Below are 13,478 nucleotides of genomic sequence, written 5' to 3' on the forward strand. Positions count from 1 at the left end.
TTTAATGCTGTAAAAAAAAAAAATCAGGCCTCTTCTCCACCAACAATCTACACAATCTCCATCACACAACACGCAAGAAAACTAGGCGTCATCATTGACAATCAACTCAACCTAAAAAAATGTATTAACACCACAATGAAAGAATGTTATTTCAAACTAAAACCCCTCCTCCACTTCAATGACTTCAGTACAGTATCCAGTCCACTGTTTTCTCAAAAATAGACTACTGCAACACCCTACTTCTTGGCCTGCTCCATAACGCTGCCGCCCATATTCTCACTAACACTCGTAGAAACAAGCATATCACCCCTGTTCTCAAAGAACTACATTTGGCATCCAATATAAAGCTCTCACCATCATTCACAAAACCTTACACAACCAAAATATGCACTGGCTCAACAACTCCCTTACTTTCCGCAACACCAACAGACCCACCCGATCCCGCTACTTAGCAACCCTACACACTCCCTCACCTAAGCTTACTCACCACACCTCCACTAAAGAGCGTGCACTATCCATTGCAGGGCCTACGTTATGGAACACTATGCTTACTGACCTACGCCAAGAACACTGTTTGAAAAAATTCAAACAAAAGCTAAAAACTTGGCTCTTCATACAGGCATTCTCTTGACCCACTCTCAAGCACACCCAGCATTAACCCTGCTACTTATCTTCCCTCCTCTGCACTGCTCCAGACTTCCCCCTAGCCTCCTCCCCTTTCCCGCCAGGCCTCTTCAATTCCTCCGTAACCACGTCATATCTCTGAGCAATTTTTTCCCGCGCCTTGCTAATATGGAAATACTTTTCTTTTTCTCCTATATACCATGTTATTCATTTACCATATTTATTCAATTTTGTATGCAGTTCCTCCCTTATTTTAGTCCACCCTCTCCTTGTTGCTTGTTTCAGTGCTGTTCATTGTGAAGCCTATTCGCTGTAGTTATGTTCTGTGTAAACGGATATGATGATCCCAACGAATGTCGGTCTAGAAAAACTTTAAATAAATAAATAAGGTGGGATGGGTGTGTGTGTGGGGGGGCAAAGAGGGGAGGGGTCAAAGAGCCCATGTAGTCAGGACTTAATTTGTGGGGAGGACATCCTGAAACAGTTCTGACACTTTCTCCCCTCCAGGCAGTCTACAGGGAGGAAGAGGGGAGGGGTAAACCTGGAGCAGACAAAGCAGAGAACAGACATCTGTTCCCTAATCCAGCCCCCTGGTGATCCTATTCTGTAGGGTAGGGGGGTGTGTGTGTGATTCTGAAGCAGACCCTGCAGAGCAAAGAACAGACACACAAAAAGAGTTAAGTGAGCCCAAGTCTGAAACTCATAAGCAGCAGTGCCAAACATTAAGGCTTCAGCCCTGGTATTGATGGTCGACACTGCTGCTTACCCATGTTGAACTTGTGTTAATGCAACACTTTTTTCTTTTTGTGTCTGTTGCTCAGGACTTTTAATTTCTGGTACAATGACCTGGAATGGGGGTTCTGCCACCTTTTTTTTTTTTTTTTTTTTCTGGGACTTGATGAAGCAGAGCAGATCTGGCAGTGTAAATCGGTTGTGGCTCCCCTGCTGAAATGGAGTGTGAATAGTGTGTTTGCACATATATATGTAAGTGAGAAAGTGTTTGTGTGTGTTTGGGGGAGAGAATGAGTTCACATCCATCCCTGGACCTGTTCCATCCTGTCCCCCCTCCATCCACCCCCACTCCACGCTTCCTCTTCCATTTTGTTGACAAATTTAAGCCCTGCATGTAATACAAAAATAAATACATAGGAGGTAGTTTTCAAAATATTTTACACTCATAAAAGGACTCTTGAAAGTTGCTATTTTTACACATTTTACTCTTTTGAAAAATCACTCCATAATTAATCCCTACATAAGAAATTGCCATACTGGGTCAGACCAAGGGTCCATCAAGCCCAGCATCCTGTTTCCAACAGTGGCCAATCCAGGCTATAAGAACCTGGCAAGTACCCAAAAACTAAGTCTATTCCATGTTACCGTTGATAGTAATAGCAGTGGCTATTTTCTTAGTCAACTTAATAGCAGGTAATGGACTTCTCCTCCAAGAACTTATCCAATCCTTTTTTAAACACAGCTATACTAACTGTACTAACCACATCCTCTGGCAACAAATTCAGAGTTTAATTGTGCATTGAGTAAAAAAGAACTTTCTCCAATTAGTTTTAAATGTGTCCCATGCTAACTTCATGGAGTGCCCCCTAGTCTTTCTATTATCCGAAAGAGTAAAAAAATGATTTACATCTACCTGTTCTATTTATTTATTTAGCACTTTTCTATACCGACCTTCATGGTTAAATGACCATATCAGATCGGTTTACATCGAACTGGGAAAAACTGTTACAGAAAGCAACTTTTATATACGCAGAAGAATCAAAGTTACATTCAACAAGGGGAGTGAACTTGGGAGCTTAAGCAACTGGAAAGAAAGGCCTAAGAGGGCATTAAACTAAGAACAATAACATCGTGGAATCTGGGCTAGTGCTTATTAAGTAGTTAGGAGAGGTACTAGTGCTTATAGAGTACTTAGAGGAGGTACAAAGATCCATTGCTCGTGGAAAGAGTTAGTCATCTAGTGTGTATCCAAGGGGTCTGGAAAGGCTTGGCGGAACAGCCAAGTCTTAAGTTTTTTCTTAAATGTTAGGAAGCAAGGTTCCAGCCTGAGGTCTGAGGGGATGTTGTTCCAAATGGCTGGGCCTGCTGTCTAGAAAGCTCGGTCTTTGGTCGAAGTGAGGCACGTGGCTTTGGTTGGAGGGGCTTGTAGAGATCCTTTGTAGACTTCTCTAATCGGTCTGTTGGAAGTGTGGAGTTTGAGAGGGATTTCGAGGTTGAGTTGAAGGTGATTATGGATGGATTTGTGTATTAAGGTGAGTGATTTGTGTAGGACTCTGTAGTTAACTGGTAACCAGTGTTAGTTTCGGAGGATGGGAGTAATATGTTCTCCACGGTTGGTGTTGGTCAAGATTCTAGTAGCGGCTTGGTAGTTGAGCTGGAGAGGCCTAAGAGGAGAGCGCTGCAGTAGTCTATTTTAGCAAATAGCAAGGCTTGTAGAACTGTCCTGAAGTCGTGGAAATATAGGAGAGGTTTGAGTCTTTTTAGAACCTGGAGTCTGTAGAAGCAATCTTTGGTTGTGATGTTGATCATTTTCTTTAGGTTGAGGTGGTTATCGAGTATTACCCAGAGATCTCTTACATGAGAGTGAGTGAGATGGGTGGTGGTGTGGGTCTGTGGGAGGGGGTTATATTGGTTGGAAGAGAAGAGGAGGAGTTCGGTCTTAGAGGCGTTAAGGACCAAGTTTAAACTGTTGAGAAGGCTGGTGATAGATTGAAGGCATTTATTCCAGAGCGTGAGTGATTTAGCGATGGATTCTGTTATAGGAATCAGAATCTGCACGTCGTCTGCATAAATGTAGTGAATTAAATTGAGACTTGTTAACAGTTGGCAAAGGGGGAGGAAGTAGATGTTGAAGAGGGTGGGTGATAGGGAGGATCCTTGAGGTACACCAAGAGAGGAATTTGTAGAAGGTGATTCTTTGTTGTTAATTTTGACTTTAAAGCTTCTGTTACTAAGGAAAGACTTGAACCATCTGTGGACTGATCCGGATATGCCTATGTCTGATAGGCGATTCAGGAGGATGGAGTGGTTGACAGTGTCGAAAGCCGCCGAGATGTCTAGGAGGATTAGAAGGAAGGAATGGCCTTTGTCCAATCCCATAATAATATGGTCTGTTAGTGAGATGAGAAGGGTTTCCGCAAATCACGCAACACGGAAACCATATTGGGATGGATATAGGATATTGTGTTCTTCTAAATATTCTGAAAGCTGGGTGTTTACCAATTTCTCTGTTAGACCTCTCATGATTTTAAACACCTCTATCATATCCCCCCCTCAGCTGTCTCTTCTCCAAGCTGAAAAGTCCTAACCTCTTTAGTCTTTCCTCATAGGGGAGCTGTTCCATTCCCTTTATCATTTTGGTCGCCCTTCTCTGTACCTTCTCCATCGCAATTATCTTTTTTGAGATGTGGCGACCAGGATGGTACACAGTATTCAAGGTGCGGTCTCACCATGGAGTGATACAGAGGCATTATGACATTTTCCGTTTTATTCACCATTCCCTTTCTAATAATTCCCAACATTCTGTTTGCTTTTCTGACTGCCGCAGTACACTGAACAGACGATTTCAACGTGTTATCCACTATGACGCCTAAATCTCTTTCTTGGGTGGTAGCTCCTAATATGGAACTTAACATTGTGTAACTATAGCATGGGTTATTTTTCCCTATATGCATCACCTTGCACTTATCCACATTAAATTTCATCTGCCATTTCGATGCCCAATTTTCCAGCCTCACAAGGTCGTCCTGCAATTTATCACACTCTGAATAATTTTGTATCTGCAAATTTGATTCTCACTTGGCTTATTTCTTTCCAGATCATTTATAAATATATTGAAAAGTACGGGTCCCAATACAGATCCCTGAGGCACTCCACTGCCCACTCCCTTCCACTGAGAAAATTGTCCATTTAATCGTTCTCTCTGTTTCCTGTCTTTTAGCCAGTTTGTAATCCATGAAAGAACATTGCCACCTATCCCATGACTTTTTTACTTTTCCTAGAAGCCTCTCATGAGGAACTTTTGTCAAACACCTTCTGAAAATCCAAGTACACTACATCTACCGGTTCCTTTATCCACATGTTTATTAACTCCTTCAAAAAAGTGAAGCAGATTTGTGAGACAAGACTTGCCTTGGGTAAAGCCATGCTGACTTTGTTCCATTAAACCATGTCTTTCTGTATGTTCTGTGATTTTGATGTTTAGAACACTTTCCAATATTTTTCCTGGCACTGAAGTCAGGCTAACCGGTCTATAGTTTCCCGGATCGCCCCTGGAGCCCTTTTTAAATATTGGGGTTACATTAGCTATCCTCCAGTCTTCAGGTACAATGGATGATTTTAATGATAGGTTACAGAATTTTACTAATAGGTCTGAAATTTCATTTTTGAGTTCCTTCAGAACTCTGGTGTGTATACCATCCGGTCCAGGTGATTTACTACTCTTCAGTTTGTCAATCAGGCCTACCACATCTTCTAGGTTCACTGTGATTTGGTTCAGTCCATCTGAATCATTACCCATGAAAACCTTCTCCAGTACAGGTACCTCCCCAACATCCTCTTCAGTAAACACCAAAGCAAAGAAATCATTTAATCTTTCCGCGATGGCCTTATCTTCTCTAAGTGCCCCTTTAACCCCTCGATCATCTAACGGTCCAACTGACTCCCTTACAGGCTTTCTGCTTCGGCTATATTTTAAAGAGTTTTTACTGTGAGCTTTTGCCTCTACGGCCAACTTCTTTTAAATTCTCTCTTAGCCTGTTTTATCAATGTCTTACATTTAACTTGCCAACGCTTATGCATTATCCTATTTTCTTCTGTTGGATCCTTCTTTTAATTTTTGAATGAAGATCTTTTGGCTAAAATAGCTTCTTTCACCTCCCCTTTTAACCATGCTGGTTAATGTTTTGCCGCCTTTCCACCTTTTTTAATGTGTGGAATACATCTGGACTATGCTTCTAGGAAGGTATTTTTAACAATGACCACGCCTCTTGCACACTTTGATAAAATGAGAAAAATTGTTAGAAAAAAACTGAAAGGAGCAGCTACAAAGTTTCCCTTTTGAAAGTTTAGCACGAGAACCGGGGATTTGCTTACTGTCTCCCTTTCAGTCATTAATTCAAATGTGATCATATTATGATCACTATTGCCAAGTGGCCCCACCACAGTTACCTCTCTCACCAAATCCTGTGCTCCACTGAACATTAGATCTAAAATTGCTCCCTCTCTTGTCTGTTCCTGAACCAATTGCTCCATAAAAATGTCATTTATTCCATCCAGGAACTTTATATCTCTAGCATGTACCGATGATACATTTACCCAGTCTATATTGGGGTAATTGAAGTCCCCCATTATTACCGCACTACCAATTTGGTTAGCTTCCCTAATTTCTCTTAGCATTTCACTGTCCGTCTCACCATCTTGACCAGGTGGACGGTAGTATACGCCTATCATTATAGTCTTCCCCAACACACAATGGATTTCTACCCATAAAGATTCAATTGTGCATTTAGTCTCATGGGGGATGTTTATCCTATTGGACTCTATGCCATCCCGGACATAAAGCGCCACACCGCCTCCCGGGTGCTCTTCTCGGTCATTGCGATATAATTTGTACCCCGGTATAGCACTGTCCCATTGGTTATTCTCCTTCCACCATGACTCTGAGATACCAATTACTTCTGTCATCATTCACTGCCATACATTCTAATTCTCCCATCTTACTACTTAGACTTCTGGCATTAGCATACAAACATTTAAAAGTGTGTTTTTTGTTTGTATTTTCATTCTGCTTTTTAATTGATAGGGATAAGTTAGAATTTTTTAGCTCAGGTGAATTTTTAGTTACAGGCACTTGGACTACTTTTCTTATTATTGGAACCTCACTGTCGGGATGTCCTAATTCTAATGCATCATTAGTATCCTTTGAAGATACCTCTCTCCGAACCATGCGCTGCTGAGCGACTGCTTTCCCCTTTATTCTAGTTTAAAAGCTGCTCTATCTCCTTTTTAAAGGTTAGTGCCAGCAGTCTGGTTCCACCCTGGTTAAGGTGGAGCCCATCCCTTCAGAAGAGACTCCCCCCTTCCCCAAAAGGTTCCCCAGTTCCTAACAAAACTGAATCCCTCTTCCTTGCACCATAGTCTCATTCACACATTGAGACTCTGGAGCTCTGCCTGCCTCTAGTGACCTGCGTGTGGAACAGGGAGCATTTCAGAGAATATTACCCTGGAGGTTCTGGATTTAAGATTTCTACCTAAGAGCCTAAATTTGGCTTCCAAAACCTCCCTCCCATATTTTCCTATGTCATTGGTGCCTGTATGTACCACGACAGCCGGCTTCTCCCCAGCACTGTCTAAAATCCTATCTAGGTGACTCGTGAGGTCCGCCACCTTCGCACCAGATAGGCATGTTACTGGGTGATCCTCATGCCCACCAGCCACCCAGCTATCTACATTCCTAATAATCGAATCACCAACTATGTTGGCCGACCTTCCCTCCTGGGCTGTAGGCCTTGGGGGAGATATCCTTGGTGCGAAAGGACAATGCATCAGCTGGAGAGCAGGTCCTTGCTACAGGATCCTTTCCTGCTACACCAGGTTGATGCTTTCCAATCATGAGACCTTCTTCCTCCAAGGCAGCACCAAGGCTGCCAGTCTGAAGTTGGGACTTGGCTACAATGTCCCTGAAGGTCTCATCTGTATACCTCTCTGTCTGCCTCAGCTCCTCCAGGTCTGCCTCTCTAGCCTCCAGAGATCGGACTCGTTCTCTGAGAGCCAGGAGCTCTTTGCATCGCATGCACATGTAAAACTTCTCACCGGCGGGTAAAAAATCATCCTATTTTATTTGTTTGGGTTTAGCTCCCACCTTATTAAGAAACCCTTTTTTCTTGCAGATTTTTACAGAGAAAGTTACAGAAATATACAGAGATGTATTAGACAGGCTTTGTTGCTGCTCTTCAGCAAGGGGGCTCTCCCAAGCTCAGAGAAATAAATGCAGACCCAGCAAAATCATCCCTTGAGAGTGGGTGCTGGATTTTTAAAGTACAATAATAAGAAACATGCAAGTTAGCAGTAAGCAGCGTTGAGAAAGCAATTTGTGTCTAAATGCCCATTGTTTGGCAGGGGAGTACCATGAAACCAGAGCTGAAGCGGGATCCAGTCAGCACGCGGGTGAAGCTGAAGATTGTACCACACCTGCTGCGCTCCAGGCAGGCTGCAGAGCTCTTCCCATCGAATATTCAGGTAATTAAAGCAGAGGGCTTACGTCTGTGTATTCAGCTTATTCCTTGCAGACATGTACTGTAGCATTCCAGATGGGAACTTGCAACAGGGTAATTCCTCAGGTAAACATGGGTATTACATTTAATGTGCTGTCATCTGATGATGGGCACTATTTTTAACCACTTTATTTTTTTACAGTTTACCAGGCTACCACCTAGCATCCATTGGATAAACAAATTCCTCTAAGGATGCACTCTCTGGACTTCCACGCTTTCCCAGAATTTATCTGTCAACCCAATTAAATGGTTTATAATGCACTTTGTTTATGCATTTTTTTTTCAGTCTGAGTTGGGGATGGCATTAAGCTGGGCACTGTTAAATATCTGTTTTATAAGATGTGATATGTAAAAAAAAATGCATACTCTTGCATTTAGTAATTTCCCACTGTTGGCCAGAATCCCTAATGCGTTTTTATAGAGCACTTTGGAAAATCTTATGTGCTGAAAGTATTTTAATCCTTTTATTTTTGTGTAGTGATAAAACACTGGACTCACTGGGAAATAAACTGGTGCGCACAACACACTATATTCTCTAGTCTGCTAAATTTCTGAGCTATATGAGTGGTTATTTGAAGATACTTGGAATGCAGCTCATACTGCAAATAAACAAATAAATGCGTTCAGCTCATCACTATGCCACTGAGATCTATGTCCTTGGACACAAGTTTTTACATACCGTATCACAGGGTAGAGGGCCGCAAAGGTCTGTTAGGGAATGAAAAGGATGGATTCAGTGCATTTTTATCCTCAGTTCGCTAGAACAGAGATGGTAAAATGTGTGTTGTGGTTTGTATTTTTGTGTGTTTGTCAGTTTTTCTTCTAAGAAATCCATGCAGTTTTGTGTGTGGGTTCCCTCCTCTTATATCTTTGAAATGGCTAGACCAAGGCCTACCAAACATTGTGTGGTGATGTCCTTGGAAGAGCATCAGACAATTTCATTTTTCTGAGTGATTTGGGAAGGAGAGGGGGCAGGCAAAGTTGGCACCTTTCAAAAAGACTTGTATAGGGGGGTTGGACCGAGGCTATCTAGAATGCCACACTTTATGCTTGTGGTAAAACATTTTGTTCTTTCATTTCCTGTAGGTGGTGTATGACGGACTCTTTGGTGGGAACACAAATGCCAAGCTGAGAATGTTGGCCCTTCAGTTTGTGCACCACATATGTACAGTGTAAGTAATGCAGTGGGGTCAGAATTCGTGCAAACCGTGTTACTAATTCTATCACCCAGCAAATGAGGATGCTTTTGGACGTGCTTTTTAAACATGTCTGATAAGGAGACAAAGTTTTATATGAATTGAGCATAATCTGGAAAGGACTGTAATTAGTGAACATACCACTCAAATGCCCAAATATTTGTTTTGGTTTTTATATTACATGTCCTTTTGAGTACAATTACAAAGTTAAATGAGGATATTGCATAGTGTATTGCATCTTGTTCCAGCATAAACTCTGTCCTCTTCCTTTCTTCCATATACACGTCGCATTGTTACATTGCACTGTCCATGTTAAATTCCTTCTGTCTACAGACAGGTTGTGCTTTTGCCTACTATTATTCTGTACTCTTCCACGTCTCTCTCTCTCTTGTTTTTGTAAGTTATTTGAGCACAGTGCTTGTAACCAACTTCCTCAAATGTTTCTTCTTCTCAACTTTTTGGATCTTTGTCCTGACTGATTTCTAACATTTTATTCTTCGGAAACAGCCCATCTTTGGGTTCCTCCTCCTGCTGCCAAGAAGGTATCTCTTCTCACTCCTGAGCCTAGTTGGTTTGATCTGAACATAGTAGATGACATTAGATAAAGAATATTTAGCCCATCAAGACTTCCCAGCTGAAATTCTTTCTCTCTGGTTCTCTGCCACTTTGGGCAAATGAGCATTTGGATTCCCATGCTTAAACCAACCCCAGCTTCCCCGTTCATGTCTTTTTTTTTTTATCCAACATCTCAACCTCTTCTTACCACTCCCTTCTGTATCTGTCCCGAGCAGGTTTGAATTCTGTTTCAGTGCTGGCCTCTTCCGCTCTGCTGAAAGGCTATTCCAGGTCTTCTGGTCTTCCTCTTTGGTTCTAAGTACAACAGCAGGTCCCCTTCCATCTCTCTTCAGCCTTTGATGCTGTGCACTGCTCAGTGCTGCTGTTCACTCTAGTTTCTGTTGGTGTCTTGTTGAATACCCATGTTTCTCTCTCAGTACTCATTTTAGGTTTCCTGGTGCAAGGAACTTTGCCTCTTCTCACCCCAACTCAGCTGAGTTTCTTCCTCCTCTTTGGATTTCTCTCTGTCCTAACTGTAATCTCCCAGTTCAATGCTCAGGATCACTCCAAAGGCATCAATACTTTTTTCTTTTTCTTTCTTCTGTTCTTTTTTCTTTCGCTAATTTTTTTCCCTGTACGTACCAGGATCAGTCCAGGACACCTGGGTTGTGACTCCGCACCAGTAGATGGAGACAGACTAAAACTTGTGGGCGGAGCATATATGCCCCTGTGCCAGTCACAGCCCCTCAGTCTTACTCTGTCTCCAGTAGGTGGTGCAGGTCTGGTCACAGCCCTGTCGGGCCTGATTCTGTGTGGTTAGTCAGGTTCGCTTTTGTGGTTGATTTTATTAGGCCTAACTTGGTTTTTTCTTCAAATTGGGTTTTATTTAATCTTGTTTAATTCTAGTCCCAGTTGCCCTGCCTCCCTGGGGAGTTGAGAGGTCCTGAGGGGACTACCCTCCCCAGGTTGAGGCCGCTGCTAGGGTTGAGGACCCGGCTGGACTAGTAGCAGCGTCAGGGGTGACACCGGGGAGCCCGGTTCACTCACCCCTGCAGGACATAGGGCTTTTCAGCACCTGGGACAGCATTTTTTCTTATTAAAAAAAAAAAAAAAGTGTTTTTACTTTTGTTTTCAGTCGGCTCTCCGTTCCTTGGCGTTGCGCTCCGTTCCGCTCGAGGGGGGGCGTCTTCGGCAGGGGGGAGGTCGCCGATTTTCGCCGTGTTGAATTTTTGTGTTTATTCGGCGTCCCTCAGTGCTTTTCGGCGCGTCTTTGGTTTCCCGCGGTTTTTTGCAAGGCCGCGCGGCTCGCAGTGCAGGGCCTGCGACTCGGCGCGCGCGCGTCTCTCCCGGGACGGGCTTTGCTCGGCCTGCGTCCCGGGAGACGAGGGATCGTCGGCGGCTCCTCGGGGGGCCCGTTCCCGGGTCGCGCGATCGCCGTCGCAAGGGGGGGGTCCCCCTGATAGGCCTCCTGACCCGTTCCTGGTCAGCGCGGGAATGGCGGCCATTTTGTCTACCGGCCGGGTAGCTTCGCGGGAAATGGTGGGGGCCTCGGTTTTACCTCCTACGCTTTCCCCGCAGCGGTGAAGGTCCCTTCAGAGGGGCCCCAGTCCCGGGGGCATTCGGAAAGCGACGCAACGGATTCGGGCAAGTGTTCTGAAGATTTGGCGCTTTTGCTGCGCCGTTATAAGCGCAGCAAGTGCAGACGGGGGGACGCCTCGCGTTCAAGGGTCCACCGGTCCCCGCCGCAGAAGAAGATGGCAAGGAGGGTGGCGAAGACCACCCAGAGAGCGGCCTGGGGCAAACGGCTTCCCCGAGGGGTGCCGCAGAACTCGGATTCCGAAGATACCTCCGGGGCGGACACAGAGGCCTCCGAGGAGCCCCTGCCTGGGGCCGGGACGGCAGCAGCAGATGGCTCGGCGCAGCCCAGTACAGGTAAAGGAGCGCAGGCCGTCGACGGGGATGTCCCCAAGGTGGTGCGTCTGTTCCACAGAGAGGAACTGTCGCCACTCATTCCGGCCATTCTCCAGGAGCTGGGGATTGAGGCTCCTCCGGTGGTGGTCCGCCAGGAGGCAAATATGGATCCTGTTCTGATTGGGTTCACAGGGCCGGCGGTCGTTTTTCATTTTTTTTCGTCCACGGATATCCTCTTCAAGGAATGGGATACTCCGGAGTTAGGTCTGAAGGTCAGCAAGGCCATGGACAAACTTTACCCTTTGCCGGAGGACGCGCTAGAGCTCCTCCGACTCCCAAAGGTGGATTCGGCAGTGTCAGCTGTCACGAAGAGGTCTACCATCCCGGTCACGGGAGCGACAGCCCTCCGGGATATTCCAGACCGTACGTTGGAGGTTCAACTCAAAATATTTTTGAGGTTTCTGCCCTAGGGGTGCGTGCCGCCAGTTGCACAAATTTTGCTATGCGTGCTAGTCTGCGCTGGGCTCAGTCCTGCAGGCGAATGCGGGTCTCTCTTCAGAGGAGGCTTCCCAAGCTGACAGATTGGAGGCGGCCATTGCCTATGGCGCGGATGCATTCCATGATCTTTTGCGCACCTCAGCTAGGTCCATGGTGGCAGCGGTGTCGGCACGTCGTCTCCTTTGGCTGCGCAATTGGGCAGCGGATGGCTCTTCCAAGGCTCACCTCGGGGTTTTGCCTTTTAAGGGGACATTGCTGTTCGGCAAGGAGTTGGACGATTTGATGGTTTACTTGGGGGAGAACCGAGCGTTTAAGCTGCCGGAGGATAGGACCCGGTTGAGATCTTCCTTTTCAGGCAGAGCCCGGTTCAGGGGGCCCAGGAAGTCTAGGCCACAAAGATCCTCTGGACCCTCGTATAGGCCGTCTTCCTCTTGGTACACCCAGTGGCAGCAGTCCTTTCGGGGCAAACGTTTTGGCCGGCAAGGAGGGGCCCCGTCGGGTGCGGGGTCCAAGCCTTCGCAATGAAGTTCGGCCGGCCCATCCCTCGTCGCGTCCTCGGCACGCTGTTCCAAACGTGGGGACGCGTCTATCCTTATTCCTCGAGGAATAGGCCAGCGTGACATCGGATCAATGGGTCCTCGACGTGATAAAACATGGCTACGAGTTAGATTTGGCTCGCATCCCAACGGACAATTTCCTGGTCTCACCCTGCAAGGATCCCAAGAAGAAGGCGGCGGTGCTAGATACCATCCAAAGACTGGGAGCCATCTCGCCGGTTCCGGCCGCTCAGTACGGCAAGGGCCGGTACTCCATTTACTTCTTAGTCCCCAAGAAAGACTGCACTTTCCGCCCAATTCTGGATCTGAAAGGAGTCAACAGATGCCTTCGAGTCCCTCACTTCAAAATGGAGACCATTCGGTCAGTGATCGCGTCAGTGCGTCCCGGCGAATTCCTGGCGTCCCTAGATCTCACAGAAGCATACCTTCATGTGGGAATTCAACCAGCGTTTCAGCGGTTTCTGAGGTTTGGCATTCTGGGCAGGCACTTCCAGTTCCGGGCGCTTCCGTTCGGCCTGGCGACAGCGCCTCGGACATTCACGAAAGTGATGGTGGTCGTGGCGGCGCAGTTGCGGCGGGAAGGCCTGCTGGTTCACCCTTACCTCGACGATTGGCTGAGCCGGGCGAAGTCTCAGAGTCTGTGTCGGCAGGCGGTGGCCAGGGTGTTACAGCTCTTGCAGTCCTTGGGCTGGGTGGTCAACTTCAACAAGAGTTATCTCGAACCCTCTCAGTCCTTGGAATATCTTGGAGCCCTGTTCGACACGTAGCGAGGCAGTGTGATTCTCTCGCAGGACCGGATATGCAAACTACAGTCTCAGGTGCTACGTCTTTTGTCGCTACACCGGCCACGA

General features: G+C 45.9%; 1 protein-coding gene across 4 annotated transcripts in view; it reads left to right on the top strand.

Annotated features, from left to right (window-relative positions):
• The window catches only part of ECPAS (Ecm29 proteasome adaptor and scaffold), a 338,465-nt gene that overhangs the window by 89,008 nt on the left and 235,979 nt on the right, over positions 1 to 13,478 (top strand). For all 4 annotated transcript variants that reach the window (XM_029614666.1, XM_029614656.1, XM_029614672.1 and 1 more), the window contains exons 9-10: positions 7,756 to 7,875; positions 8,997 to 9,082. In XM_029614666.1, coding sequence (XP_029470526.1) covers positions 7,756 to 7,875; positions 8,997 to 9,082 — 206 coding nt within the window. The remainder of the gene's footprint in view (positions 1 to 7,755; positions 7,876 to 8,996; positions 9,083 to 13,478) is intronic.

Source organism: Rhinatrema bivittatum, chromosome 1 (assembly GCF_901001135.1).
Source record: "Rhinatrema bivittatum chromosome 1, aRhiBiv1.1, whole genome shotgun sequence".
Lineage (NCBI taxonomy): Eukaryota > Metazoa > Chordata > Amphibia > Gymnophiona > Rhinatrematidae > Rhinatrema > Rhinatrema bivittatum.